Raw genomic sequence first — 21,358 nt, 5'->3', positions numbered from 1 at the left:
GGAGGCGGGGCAGTGGGTAGAGTGTGGGGAGACACCATTCCCAGCAGGCAAGCACACACCAGACCCCTTCACACCTGCCGCAGGCCAGCGACATTAAATCAATGGCAGCATATGTACCAGAGGGGCAGCAAATTTTCTCCTGCAAAGGCACAATCAATCCCTAGGCAGGCGCACGCGGGCCTGAGCGCATGTGGATTCAGAAGCCCCTTCTGGATGGATGCAGCGAGAGGAGTACTGTGATTGATTCATGATGCCTGCCAGGAGTGGCTGCGTGGGGCATCTGCACCAACCCACCTGTCGCCTGGAGCGCAGTTCAGCCTGGGCACCTGCTATCTCCGAGCAGTGTCTGAGTCCCACCCTCCTGGTGTGTGGGTGGTGGAGAGGGTGAGATCTGCGACTGTAGGATTAGAGGTTGTGGTTCCGACCGCGTCTGTTCCCTAAAGGATGTGGCAAGGTACACGCCTGGCTCTGAAGTGTGGCCGTTCAGCACCACAAACACCCACTCAGGGCCAGCCTGAGAATTCTGGTCAAGGGGGTTACGGTTTCTTTCTTTTCTTTCTTTCTTTCTTCCTTTTCTTTTCTTTCTTTCTTCCTTTCCTTTCCCTTCCTTCCTTCCTTTTCCCTTCCTTTTCCCTTCTTTCTTTCTCTCTCTCTTTCTTTCTTTCTTTCTTGAATAACTTTAAGGGCCAGCGCTATGGCACAGTAGGTTAATCCTCTGCCTGTGGCGCCGGCATCCCCTATGGGTGCCAGTTCTATCCGATCCAGCTCTCTGCTGTGGCCTGGGAAAGCAGTAGAAGGTGGCCCAAGTCCTTGGGCCCCTGCACCTGCATGGGAGATGGGAAAGAAGCTCCTGGCTCCGGATCGGCGCAGCTCCGGCCATTGCATCCATCTGGGGAGTGAACCAGCAGATGGAAGACCTCTCTCTCTCTCCCTCTCACTGTCTGTAACTCTACCTCTCAAATAAATTAATAAAATCTTTTAAAAATTAACTTTATTGATCTATTTGAAAGGCTGAGACACACACACACATAGAGAGAGAGAGCTCTTCCACGCACTGGTTCACTCCCCAAATGCCCACCACAGCCAGGCAGAGTCAGGAGCCCAAAACCCCATCTGGGTCTCATGAGCGGCAGGGACCCACGTCCATGAGCCCTCATCTGCTGCCTTCTTGGGGTGTGCATTAGCAGAAGCTGAATCAGAAGTAGAGTCAGGACTTGAACCAAGACACTCTGATATGGGATGCAGGTGTCCGGAGCAGGGTCTTAGCTGCTGAGCCTAACACTGCCCCCCCCAGGGGCTTCCAGGCCCCCAGGAAATGCCACTGGCCATGGGATGGATGGGAGGTCGAGGGGAGTCCTCAAGGCTAACCGGTAATCAAGGAGGGTTTGGGGGCGGTCCTGGGCGGGGCTTGTGCAGTCCACCTGCTGATGGCCCACAGGAGCCGGAGCAGGGGGCAGGGTCAGAGTGGGGGCTGCACAGAGCGAGGCAAGGGGCTAGCCCAGGGTCAGGCCAAGCCTCCACTGTGCAGAGCTAAGAAAAGCACCCAAGCCTTGAGCACAGGGACCCACGTCAGTCTGTGGAGGTCACCAGGAGCCAGGCCAGCACCCACTGGAACCAAAGTCCCTGGCCCAGCCAAAGAGGACCTGGCCCACTGAGTCCACACCACGTGACTGCTGCCAGGGCTCACACTCCGTGCCAGGCCAGGGCTGCCCGAAGCAGGAAGGAAGTAGGAGCAGGCAGGTGATGGTGACCAAACCTGGCAGAGACCACACACCGCTGCTTGCGCCTGGACGGCCTGGGTGCAAATCCTCCCTCTTCCTCTTCCCCTCTAGGGAGCTACTTAGGCCCTGCGGAGTAGGTGACAGCAGCGGCCTCCCCGCGTGGGCGGTGGCAGCAAGTGCTGGACAGCAGAGAGAGAGGCAGCTGGGATGGTACCCAGTGGCTCCCCATTGCGTTCCACGGAACCTGCCACCAAGAGATGCTTCCGTCAGAAGGATGCCTGTGGTCAAGTCCATTTGGAAAGCACCGCTTAGCACAGCCACATCAAGCTTGGACAAGCCCATGTAAAAGTGGAAACCAAAACAACAAACCAACCCTCCACCCTTACGGAACTTTAATTATTCCAAACCCAGCGCACCATGGCAGCATGGGACAGAGATGCACAGATACCACTTTGGGAAACATTGAGGGGGAGGGGGTTTCCTGGAGGGGAAGCAGAAGCTGAGACACGGGAGATGAGGGGACAAGGCTTGGGGTGTGTGGGGGAGGCAGGGGGGCAGAGGGGACCCTGAGCATTCCTGGTTCCCTGCTTGGGGCAGTAGGAGCCGGGAGCGGGAGGTGTCCTCCCATGGCCTGCTGCCCCCATCACCCCTTCCCCATGGGCCCAGGGGCCCGGGAGGGGAGATGCAGACACAGGAGTCCTTCCATCCCGGCTAGGGACAGATGGTGCGGTTGTAAAATCGGCAGCAGTTGTCCAGGGCCCCGGGGCTGAACTCCAAGCTGAGAAGGAAGCAGAGGGCAGGAGGTGAGCTCCAGGCCTGGCTCGGCTGTGCAGCCTTGGGGAAGTTGCTCCGGGCCTCTGGTCCGCCCTTGCTCCCAGATCTGGCTGTCACTCCTTCCTCAGCTGCAGCCATGCCACCTCTGCGCCCTGCTCCGGTGCCGAGCCCTCTCCCGGGGGGCCCCTGGGTCTCCCGCAGCCCTCTCGGGCTGCTCACCTCTGGAAGACGTCGCGGCAGCACTGGTACACCTCGAAGCTGCTGCTGCCCAGCGGCGTGCCCAGCAGCGACGTGCAGTTGACCTCAGCTTCCCGGGGCACATAGAGGATCCCTGCGGGCGGGGCAGGGCGGGGCGGGGCGGGGCGAGAGCAGCGATGGGCGGAGCCCCGGTGCCCCGCCCCCAGCCTCACCCGCCCCCAGCCCGCCACTCACCTGCCACGCAGGCGTTCACCAGCGACACGCAGGCCCCCGTGAAGAGTGCCCGCAGCACGATGCGGGAGAAGTCGCTCTTCCGTTGCGGGACCATGGACGCTGCGGGAGGAAGGGGGTGCTGAGGGGGCCGCGAGCCGCTCTGCCCTGGCCGCACGCACTCTGGGCTCTGGCAGTGTGTGCGCATGCGTGACGGCCGTGGGTCCGCAAACCCGTGTGTCCGTGTGTGCACACCTGCTCTGTGTGTGTGTGTGTGCACATGCATGACGGCCGTGGGCCCCGCACACCTGCTCTGTGTGCGCGCACGCGCGCGCGCGCGTGTGTGTGTGAAGCTGGGAGCCAGGAATTTCAATCCAGGTTTCAAGAGGGAGTCAGGAGCTGGGGCTGGGAACTGAAGCCAGGTTCTTTGATGTGGGGCGCAGGCATCCTAACCAGAGGTTTAACCACGAGGCCAAATGCTTGTCCCCCCACCCCCCAGTTTATCTCTTAATTCTGTTTTCCACAAACGTTTGGAAGTCCCCTCATCTAGGCTCAGCCGCTTAGTATCTGAGGATGTGGGCCGTCACTTAGCTTCAAGACTCAGTTTCCTTCTCTGTACAATGGGTTGATTATGGTCAGGGGGACTGCAAGCATGGATGTTATTTGTAAAAAGCCTGAGATCTGTGCGGATTCTTCCCCTCTAGACCCCACCCCCACTCCCTTTTCCAGGCCTGCCAGGCCCTTACGGGCGTGGGACCAGGTACAGGCCAAGGCTCAGAGGACCAGGACCGGCAGGCACCGCACTCCCTCTCTCCCAGACCCCTGAGCCAGGCTTGGTCTACAAGGTCAGGGTGTAACTTCCTGGGCCACCTCCAGCGGGGAGGACCCAGGCCCTGCCCTAGACAAAGGGGACAGTGGAGGCCTAGGGGCCCCCAAGTCTCCAGAGGGGAGGAGGCCCCGGCACTCACTCAGGCCTCCCAGCATGATCCCGATGGAGCTGAAGTTGGCGAATCCACAGAGAGCATACGTGGTGAGGATCTCCGCTCTGACCTGAGAAGACACAAGATGAGCGAGCAGGGCGCCCCCTGGTGGGGGAACCTCTCCCCACCCGCCCGCCCTTGCTTTTCACCCATTTCCTTTCCGGCATTTGCTTAATCCTTGGCTGGTTTTTTTTTTAAAGATTATTTATTTATTTGAAAGGCAGAGGCAGAGAGAGGGAGGGAGGGAGAGAGAAAGGGAGAGAGAAAGGGAGAGGGGGGGAGGGGGGGAGAGAGAGAGAGAGAGAGAGAGGTCTTCCATCCACTGGTTCACTCCCCAAATGGCTGCAATGGCCGGGGTTAGGCCAATCCAAAGTCAGGAGCCAGGAACTTCCTCCAGGTCTCCCACAGAGGGGTTGGCAGGAGGAGGCCCGAGTAGACATAAGCAGAAAACAGAGAAGGGTTCATATCATTAAAATATAAAGAGTTTCTACAAATGTTATTTTTAAAAAAAAATAAGGCACCTGCTCCCCTGCCCGCTCACCCACAGTCACGCTCCAATGGTGTCACAATGCAACATGTCAGACCTTCAGTAACCTGCTGCCCGTTGGCCTGTGTCACTGTCGTCTACGATTACCATCTGCTCCAGTCGTAACTATCCCCTCTGAGCGCTCTAAATACACCCCATGCATTTCAACCTCAGGGCCTTTGCACATGCCTCTTCCTTTGTCCAGAATGGTCCCAGCTTCTCCTGGCTGGTCCCGATGCCTTCCTCTAAGTCTTTGCCTAGTATCACAGCTCAGGGGGCCTTTTCTGATCAGACCAGCCACCAAAGACCTTCCTATCCCTACTGTTTCTTGTTGTTTCCTTCATAGTACTTACACAAATTGTGGGGTTTTAAAAAATTCCTTTGCTTTATTATGTTTTGCCTGTGTCTTTCAGTGGATATAAGCGTTCTGAGGTCAGTCTAATTCCCCGATCCCCCCTTTTGTTATTCCCCAGCGGGGAACCTGGCACCTTAGTGGTCTCAGCAAATAGTTGTTGAAGGAATGAAGTCCATTGAAAGAGATCCAGAAGAGCTGTGTGCTCAGTTAGACTGAGAGGGGTGAGACCACAGGAGAGGGTGAGGAAGGGGAGGGAGGGGGGACTTGTGCCACTAACTCCATGCAAACTTTTCTTTTTTTCATTTACAATCTAAAGAGATCATTGCAAAGGAAATAGTTCCTGTGGACACTTCCCAGTCGTTTGAGAAATGCACATGAAAGTAACACACTCTCATTTGCTGGTGGAGGCTGCAAACCTCATTTGTCCAGGGAGGCTGCTTGGTGCTGCGTGGTGTGTGGCGAAACAAACGCTCCCAGGCACAGCTGGCGGCAGGGAAAGCCACTGTCAGCAACCACGGGGACCCAGGCCCTGGGACTCAGTCAGCGCCCATCTGGGCAAGTTCCCAGGAAGGAACCTGGGCACAAGATGCCATCTCGACGGAAGTCACTGGAATGTTCCAACAGCAGGGCATCGGGTAAGCCCCCAAAAGGATGCTTCGGGCACAGAGGCACCCTTTTTAAAAGTAGTCGCAGTACAGTTAAGACAGGATAGCAACTCCGTAAGCGCTCTCCAAGAGTACAAGAAAACATGTAAAGAACAATAGGTGTGAGCGTGCTGAGCACACGGGTGATTTTTCCATTCCAAATAAAGGCACTAGAGTTTGTGCTCCTTTAGGAAGGTTGCACAGAGTTTTATAGACTTTTACAGAGCTTATGAACCTCTGGAGCCGGCACTGTGGCACAGCCGGTTCACGCCCTGGCCTGCAGCGCCGGCTCCCCGTATGGGTGCAGGTTGGAGTCCCAGCTGCTCCACTTCTGATCCAGCTCTCTGCTGTGGCCTGGGAAAGCAGTAGAAGATGGCCCAAGCGCTTGGGCCCCTGCACCCTCATGGAAGACCTGGAAGAAGCTCCTGGCTCCTGGCTTTGGTTTGACCCAGCCTTTGCGGCCATTTGGGGAGTGAACCAGCAGATGGAAGACCTCGCTCTCTCTCTCTGTGTCTGCCTCTGCTTCTCTGTTTCTGTAACTGTGCCTTTCAAATAAATAAATAGTTTTTAAAATAAAAAATAAATTTCTGGGTGGGTATATCAGATGGCCGTGGTCGTTCTCAGAGCACACGGATTCTAGACCCAGCTCTGGCTCCTGACTCCAGCTTCCGGCCAATGAGACCTCTGAAGGCAGTGATGGTGGCTCAGGTGCCTGGGTTCCTGCCGTCCACATGGAAGACCCGGATGGAGCTCCTGACTCTCAGCTTCTGCCCTGCGCAGCCCTGGCTCTTGTGGGCATTTGGGGAGTGAACCAGCAGATGGGAGTTCTGTCTGCCTGCCCGCCTACCTGTCTGTCTCTGCCTCTCAAATAAATACATATATACATTTTCTTTTTTAAAAAATATTTTTATTTGGCCAGCACCACGGCTCACTAGGCTAATCCTCCGCCTTGCGGCGCTGGCACACCAGGTTCTAGTCCCGGTCGGGGCGCCGGATTCTGTCCCGGTTGCCCCTCTTCCAGGCCAGCCCTCTGCTGTGGCCCGGGAGTGCAGTGGAGGATGGCCCAAGTGCTTGGGCCCTGCACCCCATGGGAGACCAGGGTAAGTACCTGGCTCCTGCCATTGGATCAGCGCAGTGCGCTGGCCGCGTTGGCCATTGGAGGGTGAACCAATGGCAAAGGAAGACCTTTCTGTCTGTCTGTCTCTCTCTCTCACTGTCCACTCTGCCTGTCAAAAAAAATTTTTTTATGTATTTATTTGAGAGGCAGAGTTATAGACAGAGAGAGAGGTCTTCCATCTGCTGGATCACTCTGCAAAAGTCTGCAATGGCCAGAGCTGAGCTGATCCAAGGCCAGGAGCCAAGAGCTTCCTTCGGGTCTCCCACATGGGTACAGGGGCCCAAGCACTTGTGCCATATTCTACTGCTTTCCTAGGCCAGAAGCAAGGAGCTGGATTGGAAGTGGAGCAGCCGGGACACAAACCGGCACCCATGTGGGATGCTGGCACCGCAGGCTGAAGGCTTAGCCTACTACGCCATAGCACCGGACCCCAAATATAAACATTTTCACAGAAACAGCCAAACCCTGGGTGGAACCTGATGTGTTAGCAGTGGTGTGGTGGTGAGAGGCCCCATCTCACTTGCCCATCCAGATCACTGGATGCCCGCATGTGTTCTGTTGGGGTTCCTGTAGCAGGTGTCACACCCCTGCTGTCCAGCTGAAGAGACCAGGTGCGCAGCAGCCGGCCCCAGGATCCACGGTTGCACATCAGCTTCCCAAGGAAGCTGTCTCCCGGGCCAGGAGGAGAGATCTGGGAGGGTGTGTCTGGGCAGAGGCCACTCACCGAGATCCACTGCTTCTGGGAGTCCATCCACTCCTCGGCCCCCGCCAGGCGGCGCTGTTTGTACTTGGAGAGCTCCTCATAGGCCACAAACTCATTCAGGAAGAGCTTGACACCCAGAAGCTCCGCCACCACCGCGCAGTCCTCCCAGGCCACGCCCATCAGGAAGGCCACGGGCCGCAGGATGTAGGAGCAGATGAGCTGTGGGCAGGAGGGCGCGAGGCGAGGAGGGAGGGGCTCCAGCGGCCGCCCGCCACCCGCAGGACCACCACCGACCACCCCTCTACGGCCGTGCCCGGTGCGGAGGCTGGACTCGCACCTGGAAGCTGAGCCCCTGGACATCCACCAGGCTTCCCAGCCAGGACAGGGCAGCGTTGATGAAGTCCAGCACGGCCAGGAAGGCGATCAGGTTGGCAGCAATGTTGGCCACGACCCTCACCGAGATGGCGGCCCCGCTGCTGGCCGCTTCTATGAGGTTCCGAGCGTCTCTGTCACGGGCATGGAGAGCCATCACCACCGGCCGGTCCCCGCCAGCACCGAGGGGCCCCAGCCTTAGCCCCAGGAGGCGCCCTGGACAGAGCATTTCAGGATGAGAGGACCCTGGGTGCCCTGGGAGACCCCAGGACAGAAAAGCAGCAGCCCCAGATTCCCTGTGCGGCACTGCCCTGACAGAAGCCATCGGTGCGGTGCAGCTCTCGACCTCTTGAAAGGAGGCTGAGAGCTGGCGCTGTGGCATAGGGGGTAAAGCCGCTGCCTGCAGTGCCGGCATCCCGTAGGGGCGCCAGTTCGAGTCCCGGCTGCTCCACTTCCTATCCAGCTCCCTGCTATGGCCTGGGAAAGCAGTGGAAGATGGCCCAAGTCCTTAGGCCCCTGCACCCACGTGGGAAGACTCAGGAAGCTCCTGGCTCCTGACTTTGGATCAGTGCAGCTCTGGCCATTGCGACCAACTGGGGAGTGAACCAACGTTTGGGAGATCTCTCTCTCTCTCTCTCTCTCTGCCTCTCCTCTTTCTGTGTAACTATGGCTTTCAAATAGATAAATAAATCTAAAAAAAAAAAAAAGAAAAGAAAAGAAAGGAGGCTGGTGCAGACTGCCTTGTGTTATAAGCACAAAATAAGAATGTAAAAATATCTCATTCATCATTTTTTATATCATCACATGATAGAATGACAATATTTTGGATACACCAGATAACAACATATGTATTACTGTTATTTTCATTTTCCTTCAAAACAGTTTGTAGAAAAATGGAATTCAAGGTAAATTTATTTTGGTGCAAAAAATATTGTTGAAATCCATGCATAGGTTTTTGGTAGTATGCATTTCCCATGAACTTTTTGAAGAGCCCCTCATATGCACAGATTTCAAAAATACTTTGTGCCCATGCGAATTTGCCTTTTAGAAATATAATTATGGGGACAGGTGCGGTGGCGTAGCAGATAAAGCTGCCGCTTGCAGTGCCGGCATCCCATCTGGGCGCCAGTTCAAGTCCTGGCTGCTCCACTTCCAATCCAGCTCCCTGCAAATGCACCTGGGAAAGCAGTGGACAGCCCAAGTCCTTGGGCCCCTACACCCGCATGGGAGACCTGGAAGAAGCTCCTGGCTCCTGGCTTCGGATTGGCCCAGCTCTGGCCGTTGCAGCCATTTGGGGAGTGAACCAGAGGAAGGAAGACCTCTCTATATATATAACTCTGCTTTTCAAATACATAAATAAATATTTTTTAAAAACACATTGATTTGAGAGGCAGAGAGACAGGGAGAGTGCGCTCCTGTCTGCGGGTTCGTTTCCTGAGGCCGAAGCTGGGAGTGAAAAACCCAATTCCGGTCTCCGACAGGGGTGACAGGAACCCGGTCGCTGGAGGGATCACCGCCAGGGGGCGCACTGGCAGGAAGCTGGAGTCGGGAGCCGCAGCGGGGTGCTGAAGCCACGTCCTCTGACATGGGATGTGGGCGTCCTACCTGCAGTCGCAACCGCCAGGCTCAACACCCACGCCTCAACTTACCCTTTAATTCCCTACTTTGGAGGACCCTTGGGCGGGTTAAGCTACGTTTCTTTTCCCTTTTGTAAAGACGGCTCCGGGAACACTGTAAACAATGCTGGCATTGCCCATGGAGTCCCCTGCTCAGGCACCAGCTAACCCGCTGGGTACTCGGTGACACCCCCGTGGGCTGAGCTGCAGCCTGGCACATGGCCCAGGGCCCCTGCGTGAGCCTGCCTGTGAGACACACTCCTGCCCCAGACCTCACTCCCAGGCCTTGGCCAGTCCTCTGCTTCCTGCTGGTTACAGATTGGAAATTAGGACATGAGGGAGGCCCCAGCCAGAGCAGGGCTCGCTGGAAGGTGGTGATGGGTGGGACAAGGGCCACTGCCGCCTCCACCTGTGCTCCCAGCCACGGGCCCCCCGCCGCGCTTACCCGTAGGTCAGCTTCACGCCTTCCTGGCTCCTAAATTTGGACTCCTCCACCTCGGGGTAGACCAGCTTGGACAGTGCCAGAGCACAGGGGGCGGCCATCACGGATGCAGCGATGAGGGAGGCAGCGTCGATCTAGGAGGGGGAGGGTGGGGTGGGGAGTGGGCCTAGGAAATGTCGGGGGCCAAGGAGGGCAGCCCAGGGCAGTGGGGCATGCACTCTGCCCACTGGCCCATCCTCCGCCTCATTCCTGTTGGCATCATCATTAATAATAGTCACACACCCTGTATGAGTAGAGGATCACAGGCCGCATGGACAGGACCCCGTGTTTACCTGCCAGGACTTCCATAAGTCAGGCAGGGTGACTATCACTGTGTCCATTTTACAGGCAGGGAAACCGAGGCCCAGAAGCATATAATGTGACTTATCCAAGATACAGGAAGACAAGGGATTCGAACCCATCACATCTTTTGGCTCTAAGCTCCAGGTTCTTCCTCCCTTCTAGGGTGTCTCTCCTTGACCACTGGCCCCCAGGATCTGGGCTTCCTTAGTACAACTCAGGGGTTTGGGCCAGTTTAGACGAGTTCCAGAAGCTGAGAGTTGGGATGGGTTGAAGAGGTAGCCCAGTTCAACCCTGGTGATAGTCAAGGTATTTGTGCAAAAGTTTGTGCAAAATTGGAATTAAAAGGTAAGTTTAGAGGCCAGTGTTGTGGAGCACTGGGTTAATCCTCTACCTACGATGCCCTATTTTATTTATTTATTTATTTATTTATTTTTGACAGGCAGAGTGGACAATGAGAGAGAGAGACAGAGAGAAAGGTCTTCCTTTGCCATTGGTTCACCCCCCAAATGGCCGCCACGGCCGGCGCACTGTGCTGATCCGAAGGCAGGAGCCAGGTGCTTCTCCTGGTCTCCCATGGGGTGCAGGGCCCAAGCACTTGGGCCATCCTCCACTGCACTCCCTGGCCACAGCAGAGAGCTGGCCTGGAAGAGGGGCAACCGGGACAGAATCCGGCACCCCGACCGGGACTAGAACCCAGTGTGCCGGCGCCACAAGGTGGAGGATTAGCCTAGTGAGCCGCGGCGCTGGCTTGATGCCCTATTAATGTCAGTTTGAGTCCTGGCTGCTGCATTTCTGATCCAGCTCCCAAACACATGGGAGACCAGGACAGAATTCCAGGTTCCTGGCTTTGGCCTGGCCCAGCCCCAGCTGTTGTGGCCATCTGGGGAGTGAACCAGTGGATGGGAGATCTCTCCCTTCTAAAATTCCTGTAACTCTGGTTTTCAAATAAATAAATAAATCTTTAACATATATTTAATATCTATGTTTATTTATACAATATATTTATTTATATATTTAATATAATACACATTTAATATATAATACATATAAATAATCTTTAATATATATCTTTAATTTATATATAATATGAATTTGGCCCAGCAGTTAAGGTATCCATGATCCACATCCACTGTATTTTTGTGCCAACACAATCTTTTTTTTTTTTTTACTTTTTAAAAAAAATTTATTTGACAGGTAGAGTCATAGACAGTGAGAGAGAGAGAGAGACAAAGAGAAAGATCTTCCCTCCGTTGGTTTACTCCTCAAACGGCCGCCACAGCCGGCACTGCGCCAATCTGAAGCCAGGAGCCAGGTGCCTCCTCCTGGTCTCCCATGCGGGTGCAGGGCCCAAGCACTTGGGCCATCCTCCACTGCACTCCCTGGCCACAGCAGAGAGCTGGACTGGAAGAGGGGCAACCGGGACTAGAACCCGGTGCCCATCTGGGATGCCGGTGCCACAGGCGGAGGATTAACCTAGTGAGCCACGGTGCCGGCCCCACAAACTTATCTTTTAATGCTGTTTTCCACAAATTTTTAAAGCACCCTCTAATTTGCCTAGAACTTAACGCCCATCTTCCCGTATCTTTTAAATCATCCCTAAATGACTTATCACAGCACCTGATACAATGGAAATGCCATGCAAACGGCTGTCCTATTGTATTGATTTGGGAATGATGACAAGAAAAAAAGTCTGTACACATTCAGTACACACCCAGGTATTTCTTCAAATATTTTCATCCACAGATGTGGAACTGCATATACAGGGGGCTGACTGTAGGGGGCGAGCGTTTGGCGATGCAGTTGTCTCTGTTTGGGGCACCAGGGCACACAGGAGAGCCTGCTTCAGGTCCTGACCCCTCTGCTTCGGATCTAGCTCCTTGCTAATGTGCACCCTGGGAGGCAAGCACTCGGGCCCCTGCCACCCACGCAGGAGACCCGGATGGAGTTCCTGGCTCTTGGCTTCAGCCTGGTCCCGCTCTGGCTGTCGTAGGCATTTGGGGGAATGAACCAGTGGATGGAAGTTACCTCTGTCTCTTTCAGATAAAATGAAAATAAAAATAAAATCCATTTTAAGAAAACAACGAAGGGCAGATTTTAAATCCAAATAACTTCAAAGCAGTTTCTGGATTGATTTCTGCACTTAATGAGAAGGTACTTCAAGAAGCTTGTACAAAAGTGGAATGAAAAGATAGCGCACATCTTCCGTGAACTTTAAAAATGTGTCTCTTTATTTATTCGAGAGGCAGAGGGCCAGAGATCTCCCAGCTGCTGGCTCACTCCCCAAACGCCTGCAGCGACTGGCGCTGAGCCAGGCCAAAGCCAGGAGCCCAGAATTCATTCTGGGTCTCCCACATGGGAGGCAGGAGCCCCTCTACCAGCGCCGTCATCTCCATCTCTCAGGGAGCTGGAGCCAGGAGCCAGGAGCCGGAACTGGGACTTGAACCCAGGTATGTGGGACACAGGAATCTTAACCGTTAGGCGAAACGCCAGCCTCTGTGAACTTTCTGAAGCCCCCTCCCATGACCAAAAAACAAAACAAAACAAACTGCCTCTCCGGCTGGCACCGTGGCTCACTAGACTAATCCTCCACCTTGTGGCACCGGCACACCGGGTTCTAGTCCCGGTCGGGGTGCCGGATTCTGTCCCGGTTGCCCCTCTTCCAGGCCAGCTCTCTGCTGTGGCCCGGGAGTGCAGTGGAGGATGGCCCAAGTCCTTGGGCCCTGCACTCCATGGGAGACCAGGGTAAGTGCCTGGCTCCTGCCTTTGGATCAGCGTGGTGCGCCGGCCATTGGAGGGTGAACCAACGGCAAAGGAAGACCTTTCTCTCTGTCTCTCTCTCTCACTGTCCACTCTGCCTGTCCAAAAAAAAAAAAAAAAAAAAAAAAAAAAACCAAAAACAACTTCCTCTCTAATGCCATGTTAAGTGTTTTCTGTCCATTACTGCTTTCCCTCCTTGTACTGATGCGGGACAAGCAGTAATTCTACCCATTTCACAGATGTGTAGACTAAGTAGTAGACTCTCATGTGGCCCCGCTCAGGATCTCACAGACCTCGTCCTTGGGGCTGCCCTTTGCCCCTGGGGCACACGCGGGCTGAGTCCCCAGTGCCACCTGCCCCTGTGTGCACAGTGTGAAGCTCACATCTGGGTGTCCCGCCACGGCGGCCCCAGAGCCAGAGTACAGAGACTGGTGTCCAGGGGCTGGCGGGGAGAGCAGGGCCTTCTTCAGCGCCCTTGGGAAAGACGGTGAAGAGGAAGCGGTAGGTGGGACTGCTAAAATGTGTGGACAGGCAGGTGTTCCGGCGCAGTAGGTTAAGCCAGGGCATGTAGGTATCTGAAATGGGAGTGCCAGTTCCAGTGCAGGCTGCTCCACTTCCAGTCCAGCTCCCTGCTAATGCACCTGGGAGGGCAGCAGAGGGTGGCCCAAGCGTTTGGGTCCCTACAATCCACGTGGGAGACCCAGATGCAGTTCCTGGCTCCTGGCTTCAGCCTGGTCCAGCCTTTGTTGACTATTGCAGCCATTGGCAGTGAATTAGTGAATTAGTGAATTAAAGCTAGCTCGCTCTGTGTGTGTGTGTGTGTGATCTGCCACTTTGCCTTTCAAATAAATGAATCTTTTAAAATAAAAACTTTGTGGCAAATGGCATTCCAAGATAAGCTTATTTTGGGTGCCGATTTATTTTGAAGCCTGTGCATATATTTTCTATGGACTTTTTGAAGATCCCTTGTAGGCATGGACACTGTGGGAAACTGACCAGGTGGCAAAGGACTGGGTAGAGGGAGAGGGAATGGCTGGGCAGTGGACCAAGGTGGGGCAGTGCAGTGGCGGCCCACAGCCAGGTGGGGGCAGACGAGAGCTTCAGATCCAGAGGCAGGAGGGGAGAAAGAAGGTGGGGCTAGGTGGTTTTCCTGGACTCAATTGTGGTCACAGCCTGGCGCTTCCAAACCTGATGCCCAGGGCCACATGGCCGATCCACGCTGCTTCTAACATTCTGGGGGGCTAAAGACAAGTGGGTACCCAAGCTCAATCCAAGGGGAGGCCAGACTGCCCAGAGCTGGACTAGGCTCTTGCTGGAGGCTGGGTTTTAAGCCAGCTTGTGAAAGAGATTTCCCAGTGTCAAGTTCTACGTGATGACAGGAATGCTGGCAGCCTCCATGTGCTGGAAGGGACATCAGAGCTGTTCTTCTAATTGGCAACAGGGCCCGGAGCAGGCTGCAGAAATGCACAGGCCCCAAGCCTGGAAAGAGGATGCCCCCCAATATTCCACTACAAAAAAGTTTCAGAAACAAAGTTTGGGGTTCCCATTTTTTAAAACATTAATTTTCCCCCAGAAGACTTATTGGTGGTGGGGTGGGAAGGGGTGCACCTGCTGTTGGGCTTGGTGAGATGAGGTGCAAGCCAGCCATGGCCTCTAAAACTCCAGACTGGGGGTGCCTGGCCAGATGGCTGTGGAGGGAGAGGGGGAGGGGGGAGAAGGGGAGGGGGAGGAGAAGGGGAAGGAGAGGGAGAGGAGGAGGGGAAGTGGAGGGGGAGGAGGAGAGGAAGTGGAGGGGGAGGAGGAGAGGAGGGGAAGAAGAGGGGGGAAGAGGGGGCAGGGGAAAGAGGAGGAGGAGGACAGACCTCCAGGACCCATCTCAATGTGGTGCACGGAGAAATAAGCATGAGTTTGGGAGCCCCACAGACCCAGGCTCGGGTTCTGGCTTTGGGCATCTCCCCGAGCCTTGATTCCTCATCTGGGAGACGGGATATTAAAATCCCTTGCATGGGGCCCGCACTGTGGTGCGGCAGGTGAAGCTGCCACCTGGGACGCCGGCATCCCAGATGAGCGCAGGTTCCAGTCCCGGCTGCTTCTCTTCCGAAGCTCCCTGCTCCTGTGCCTGGGAAAGCAGCAGCAGGCAACCCAGGTGCTTGGGCCCCTGCCACCCCGTGTGGGAGACCCGGATGGAGTTCCAGGCTCCTGGCCTCATGTGGCCATTGGGGGAGTGAATCAGCAGATGGAAAATCTGTCTCTTTGTCACTCTACCTTTCAAATAAATCTTTACAAAAAGAGGTTATTTTATTTGAAAGGCAGAATGACAGAGAAAGAGAGATATCTTCGGTCTGCTGGTTCACTTTCCACATGGCCAGGGCTGGGCCAGGCTGAAGCCATGAGCCTGGGACTCCGTCCTGGTCTCCCACACGGGTGGCAGGGGCCCAAACACCTGGGCCACTTTGTGCTGCTTTCCCAGGTGTGCCAGCCTCACCGGAGGTGGCTTAACCTGCTGTGCCACAATGCTGACCTCTAAATAAGTCTTTAAAAAGAAAAGAAAAAACACAAAACAATACCTCAGCAAGTGAAACACCAGGACTCTGACCGGTAGCCCCCTGAGAGGTCAGAGCGAGCCCCGTGCAGCTGGCCCACCTGCTGTGTTCCTCCCCGGGCTTCAGGCCCCAAGAGAGAAAGCCAGGGCTGCTTCCGCCAGGAGCTGCATGGGGGTCCCTAGAGGTGGACTCAGGTCCCTGGCACAGGCAGGCAGAGGAAGGGCTCCACCTACCCCAAAGGAGATGTAGGCGCCCAGCAGGCTGCCGGCGATGGTGGCGTAGCCTCCGGTCATGACCACGTGGACTTCGGAGAGGGTCATGTCTGCCAGGTAGGGCCGGATGAGCAGAGGAGCTTCGGTCTGCAAACCGGAGAGAACTCAGACAGGCAGAGCTGACGTGACCAGGCACCCGCCTGCCCCCAAACTGCCCCCAACCCCAGGAGGGGCAGGCGACAGTGCTGGGGGGGGTCCCATGGAAAAAGCCCGTAGTGGGGTGAGCACCTGTCTGGCTGAGCTCTCTGAGCCTCAGCGGTGCCCACTTCAGTCAAACAATCCCCCTCCCAGCCACCTGTCCACCACCTGCCAGGGCCCGGCCCCCCACCAAGCACCTCCCCTTTGTTACGCACACCTCTGAGACACACGTGGCCACCCCCAATCCCAGCAGAGCAAACGGACTCAGAGAGAGGCGGAGTATTACCCTGCCCTCGCGAAAGGATGGGCGGCAGCTCCGAGTGTTTGTGGCTGTGGTTAACACGAGAGGCAGAGAGCGCTCCCCGAATGTCCACAACGGCCCCCGGCTGGGGCCAAAGCCAGGAGCTGGGGACTTCATCCAGCCTCCTGTTTAAGTGGCAGGAATCCAGGTACTTGCCCCAGCACCACTGCCTCCCACGGTCTGCGTTAGCAGGAAGCTGGAGCCAGGAGCCCGAGTCTGGAGTGGGGAATGGTGCCCAGGCACTCAGATGTGGGAGGGGGTGTGCTAATTGGCAAATTAACCTCTAGGCTGAACACTTGCCCCCAGGCCTGAACTTTTTTTTTTTTTTTTTTTTTTTTGACAGGCAGAGTGGACAGTGAGAGAGAGAGACAGAGAGAAAGGTCTTCCTTTGCCGTTGGTTCACCCTCCAATGGCCGCCGCGGCCGGCGCGCTGTGGCCGGCACACCGCGCTGATCCGATGGCAGGAGCCAGGAGCCAGGTGCTTTTCCTGGTCTCCCATGGAGTGCAGGGCCCAAGCACCTGGGCCATCCTCCACTGCACTCCCTGGCCACAGCAGAGGGCTGCCCAGGCCTGAACTTTTAATGAAGTTTTGGAGCTGCTTGGGCATTGCAGCTGACTGCGGCCTGGGGCGGGGGGGGGGGGGGGGGGGTGTCAGCAGAGCCTCCGGCCTTCCAGGCGCTATTCCATGGATGGGGGTACAGGGCTAGACAAGACCAAGCCCTGCCCCCACAGGGTTTAAATCCTGGGTGCAGTGGAGCTGGGAGGGGCTCCTGGAGGTATGGATAATCAGTCAGGACCCAAGCAGCTAAGCAATGCCTTTGGCTGGAGCTAAAAGCCATGCAGATAATGGAGAAAGGCTGCGAGTGGTGAGAGGCATTTGAAATGGAGTTCTCGGTGTCTTAGCCGCTACGCTCCTGGCTTTGGCCTGGCCCAGCCCCTACTGCTGCAGACATTTGGAGAGTGGATCAGCTGATGGTATCTCTGCCTCTCTCTCAAATTTAAATACATTTTCAAAACACACAATTGAGAGCCAAGGCCTCTCTTAGGGGTGACTTGGTTAGGCTTGGCCGAGATCTGACACTACTGAGCCAGGAGCCAGCTAACAGTTTGGGAGCGCAGCCCATTCCAGGCAGAGCAAATAGCAAAGGCCCTGAGGCAGGGAGAAGCTGGCAAAGCTGCCTCCAGATGAGGTGGAGGGGCTGGTGAGCCCTGGAGGTGCAGGTGAGGGGGGAGCAGGCTTGTTTAAGGGGACCCAGCATGGCCTGGTTTCTATTATTACAAGTCCCTGGGGCAGGTGTATGAAAGCCGGAAAAGGAGCTGGGAGGTGAGAGGCTGGGGGGTGGGGGCGGCAGCGGACAGGGTAGGTGTGATGGCAGCCTTGTGCATGTCGGCACCGTCACTGGCACTGCGAGGAGTGGGGGAGTGGAGGCCTCCCAATGTTTGGCTGTCAAATCGGAGATGCGTCCTTAGGCACCCAGGGCAGGGCACTGCAGAGCATGGGCCCAGGTGCTCTAGGGAGGGAGGGAGGGGGTGTGCACGGGGAAGAGAAGGGGGTCCAGGGCGCCCCTTTGCAGGCAGAAGCAAGGCAGCCTCCCCTTGCAGGAAATGAGGCCGGAGACCCAGATCAACCTGGCCAACAGCGGGGCCTCGGCTGAATTTACCTGGGGGCTTCCTCGCATCACCCAGTGTCACAATCACCTACAATCTGTTGTTTCCTCAGCAAAAGCATCAGTTACATTTGTGGTTACAAATTCTCTGTATTTTTAACATTCTTTCCCTCTTTGGGCTCATGCTGGACGTCTTAAGAAGTTTAGAGTGGGGTCAACTAGTTAAGACATCGGCTAAAAAACAAAGCCACGGAAAAGTCTCTGAAATAAGTACATTTGCATCTTAGCAAAAAAAAAAAAAAGATGCCAATATTTTGCAAAGTTTCCTAGACTGGCTGGTGAAGCGTGCCATCCCTTGGCAAGCGTGCCTCCTGGTGACGCAAACATTAGATGGTGGGGCCAGCACAGACACTGCCGTGGCTTCCGGGGTCCCTGCCTTGGGAGGCTCAAGCCTTCTGCCAGAGAGTCAGACTGGGGCACCCTCAGAGTCGCATCTACTTTGGAAAATACATTTTGACAAAGAGGAGGGAAAAAAAAAAGGTCAAATGATGTAGTGGAAAGAACTTTGACCCGGAAGGAGAATGAGAACGCTGGGCTCCACCTGTTGGATTTGAGAGGCTCTGGGCTGACAGAGGCAGCTCGGGCTAGCACGGCGGGAGGTGTTGGACAATGCCCCTCCGAGTGCACCCTCGATGGCGCGTCCCCAGGTGAGCAGCCTTTGGTGGCCCTCTGGGCTCTTTCTGGATCTGAATCCGAGCCCCAGGGACAGCCCGTGAGCCCAGGCCGGGGGCGGGGAGGCCTCAGCACCCACCTGGCTCACGAAGATGTTTCCTGCCACGCTCAGGGTCTCGGTGGCCGTGGTGCCCATGGTGACCTGCATCAGCCACGCGATCTGGAGGAAGCAGAGTGCACTTGGCGGGCTGGCAGCGGTAAGGCCCAGCTCAGAGAGAGGGCGGGAGCGCTTCCAAGCCTCCCCTCCCCCTCCCCAGGGCTGGAAGGCCCCTCCAGACTCATGCTGAAGTTGGCCTGCCGTTGGGGCGCCTGCGAGAGGTGACTCAGAGGTGGCTCTGCCCTTGGATGTTGCGGGATTGAGCTCCTGATAAAAGGCCGAGTGGGCCCCGCTTCGCCTCCTCTCTCCGTCTCCCTTGCTCGCTGGCCCTCCGCGCAGCTCAGAGGCCCTTGCTAAACGCAGGTGCAAGTTCTTGGCACGAGCCAAATAAGCTCTGGTGTATACAGATTCCCCCAGCCTGTGGGGCTCTGCTGCAGGTCCCCTGGCCCACATCACCCCAGAAGACCCAATCACCTTCCCCTTCCACGCCTGCACCCAGGGGTCCTCTCCGTTTCCCACGGCCACCGAACCCACCGGGGAGAGCTCTGGTCAGTGGAGCAGAGCTGCTCAATGCATGCCCCATCACCAGGCCAGACGCATCCCCGGCTGGACATATCTGAGAATTGCCGAGTGCACACACACCCATGGGAGGTGACCGATGCACGCCGGCTTTGCCTGGGCGTGTTAAGTGTGGCATCTGGCCCAGTCTCCCCGAATCTTTGGGCCACGAGCCCCTCACACCTGGTAACATTTGCCGGCACGCGGTGGAGCTAGAGGCTTGAGCAAGGACTTTGGGAAACACTGTATTAGCAGTTCCTCCTTTCGGTCAAGATGCAGTCTGCACCCCCAGAATCTCACCTCTGCTGGCAGCCCCCAGGCGCCCCCATCCCCTGCGTCTCTTATCCAGGTTTTCAGAGACGGCCTCCCCCACCCCCACCCACCCCCACGCCCCACCCTGTAACTTCCTCTTCCCAGGCCTTGTTCCTCCACCCTCCCGTGGGGAGTGTGCTTCGGTGCCCTGTTCCTGTCTCACTGACGGTTCCCTTTGTCGTGGCCCTGGGTGCGACACAGCCGCCTCTGTTGCTGAGCGACGGGCCCTGGCAGCATAACCACGGGCTGGCTTGGCGTTGCTGGCAGCACCTCATGGCGCTGATGGGTTCTGAGCCCCCTCAGCTAAAAGCTCAGAGCCTGTTACTGAGTCCACAGCTGTCCAGGGCCGTGCACCACATCCGGGTTTTGTGTGGCAATTTTTTGAACATTAAGCGCAGGCTTTGACATGTGAACCAGCAGTCTCTGGCCAGCGTGGCCACTGCTTTGACCTCTCCAGGTCTTTTTGGTAGAATTTTTTTATCCCCCCTCTCGCCTTCTCGGGGCAGCCCCAAGGCTGTACGTAGCTGGTTCCCTCACAAAGACTGCACTGGATTTTGGTGCCATGTCTCCTTAGTTTCGTGGCAAGGGCTCTGTGAAAGGGTCTTTGGACAGCAGCAGACTTTGGGAGGGTATGGGGCCTGGGAGGGTGCAGACCTCAGGAGCAAGGGATTCTGGGAGAGTATGGACCCTGGAAGTAGTGGATCCAGAGAGAGAGTGGGCCCTGGCAGCAGAGAGATCTAAAAGGATATGGACTCTGGGAGCAGAGGATTCTGGGATGGTATGGACCCCAGGAGCAAGGGATTCTGGGAGGGTGTGGACCCAGGAAGCAGAGGCTTGTGAGATGGTATAGACCTCAGGAGCGAGGAACTCTGGGAGGGTTTAGACCCTGGGAACAGAGAGGCCTAACAGGATGTGGACTCTGGGCAGAGGATTCTGGGATGGTATGGACCCCAGGAGCAAGGGATTCTGGGAGGGCGTGGGCCTCGGGAGCAGGCGGCTCTGGCAGAGCCGGGCCCTGGGCTCAGGAGCTCACCTTCAGGATCACCCATTGCATGAGGCCCACGTAGTAGAGGACGGACATGACGCAGCTGAAGAAGACAATGATGGGCAGAACCTGCAGGCAAAGAGAGCAGAGCCCAGGTGAGAGGCAGGCAAGGTGGCAGGGGGCCAGGCAGGGCCCAGGAGACACGGGGCCTCGTGGGCCGCCCTTGGTCCCGCCTGCTCCTCCCTCAGCCCTGCCCACCTAGCCACACTCCCCGACTCCTTAGCACCATGGGCCTGCGCCACGGCCTCACTCCTACCTCCTGAATCCTTGTGTCTACACCAGGGACAAATGCCCACCTCCAGGGTTGCCGTGAGAGTGAAGGGAGCTAGCTCAGGGCCTAGCACCTTGCATGCTGCCCCCTCCTCCCTGAACCCAGTCCCTGCTCTGTGACTCTGACCTCAACCTCTCGCCAGGCCTTGGGCAGAAAGAGGGACTGTCGTCTACCTAGTACCAGCGTCTCCTCCTGTCACCCTGCTTCCCACTACCAGGCTGGGCCTCACGGGCCACAGGCCACCTCCACTCTAAGACCCAGCACTCCAGGATTTTTCACCCCCCCCGCCACCAGGCCCCGACCCCACCCCAGCGCTGCTTCCTCACTGAATCCCGCTGATCCTGGCAGACCCCCAGGATCGGACATGTCTTGTAGCAGCCTAGTTTGGTAACCTAAGCGGTGAGAATGGGGCTACACTTTCCAGGCTGCTTCTGGGGCCAGGAAGGGCACCGCGCATGATCTCAAGTAGACACGGGATGACACTGGAAGGACCCGCAGCAGGTGCCCTGGGCAGTGGGGGGAGGTCTGCGTGCCTTGGTGTCGGGAGAGAGGGATTCGTCTTTCACCTGTGCCCTGTCGTACCGTGGGATGTTTGCTCTGTTCGTGTCTTATCTGTGCTAAACAGTTTTAAAATAATTAGTCACGCAGAAAGAAGTTGGGTGGGGAGAGGTGGGGGCAGAGGGTGGCCATGTGGCGTAGCAGGTAAAGCTGCAGCCTTCAATGCT

The 21,358-nt window shown here is 56.4% G+C and overlaps 1 protein-coding gene across 2 annotated transcripts in view; it reads right to left on the bottom strand.

Annotated features, from left to right (window-relative positions):
- Nucleotides 1–2,098: 2,098 nt before the first annotated feature.
- Nucleotides 2,099–21,358, bottom strand: part of SLC28A1 (solute carrier family 28 member 1) — a 50,881-nt gene continuing 31,621 nt past the window's right edge. For both annotated transcript variants that reach the window (XM_051834250.2, XM_017337565.3), the window contains exons 9-18: nt 20,351–20,431; nt 18,430–18,510; nt 15,534–15,659; nt 9,662–9,792; nt 7,566–7,734; nt 7,250–7,447; nt 3,872–3,953; nt 2,928–3,026; nt 2,715–2,826; nt 2,099–2,499 (exon numbers count right to left, since the gene is read on the bottom strand). In XM_051834250.2, coding sequence (XP_051690210.2) covers nt 2,433–2,499; nt 2,715–2,826; nt 2,928–3,026; nt 3,872–3,953; nt 7,250–7,447; nt 7,566–7,734; nt 9,662–9,792; nt 15,534–15,659; nt 18,430–18,510; nt 20,351–20,431 — 1,146 coding nt within the window. In that variant the 3' untranslated portion in view covers nt 2,099–2,432. The remainder of the gene's footprint in view (nt 2,500–2,714; nt 2,827–2,927; nt 3,027–3,871; nt 3,954–7,249; nt 7,448–7,565; nt 7,735–9,661; nt 9,793–15,533; nt 15,660–18,429; nt 18,511–20,350; nt 20,432–21,358) is intronic.

The sequence above is a fragment of the Oryctolagus cuniculus genome, chromosome 12, assembly GCF_964237555.1.
Source record: "Oryctolagus cuniculus chromosome 12, mOryCun1.1, whole genome shotgun sequence".
In the NCBI taxonomy this organism is placed as follows: domain Eukaryota; kingdom Metazoa; phylum Chordata; class Mammalia; order Lagomorpha; family Leporidae; genus Oryctolagus; species Oryctolagus cuniculus.
The sequence above is the reverse complement of the archived record's forward strand: the minus strand, read 5'-3'. Positions and strand labels throughout refer to the sequence as shown.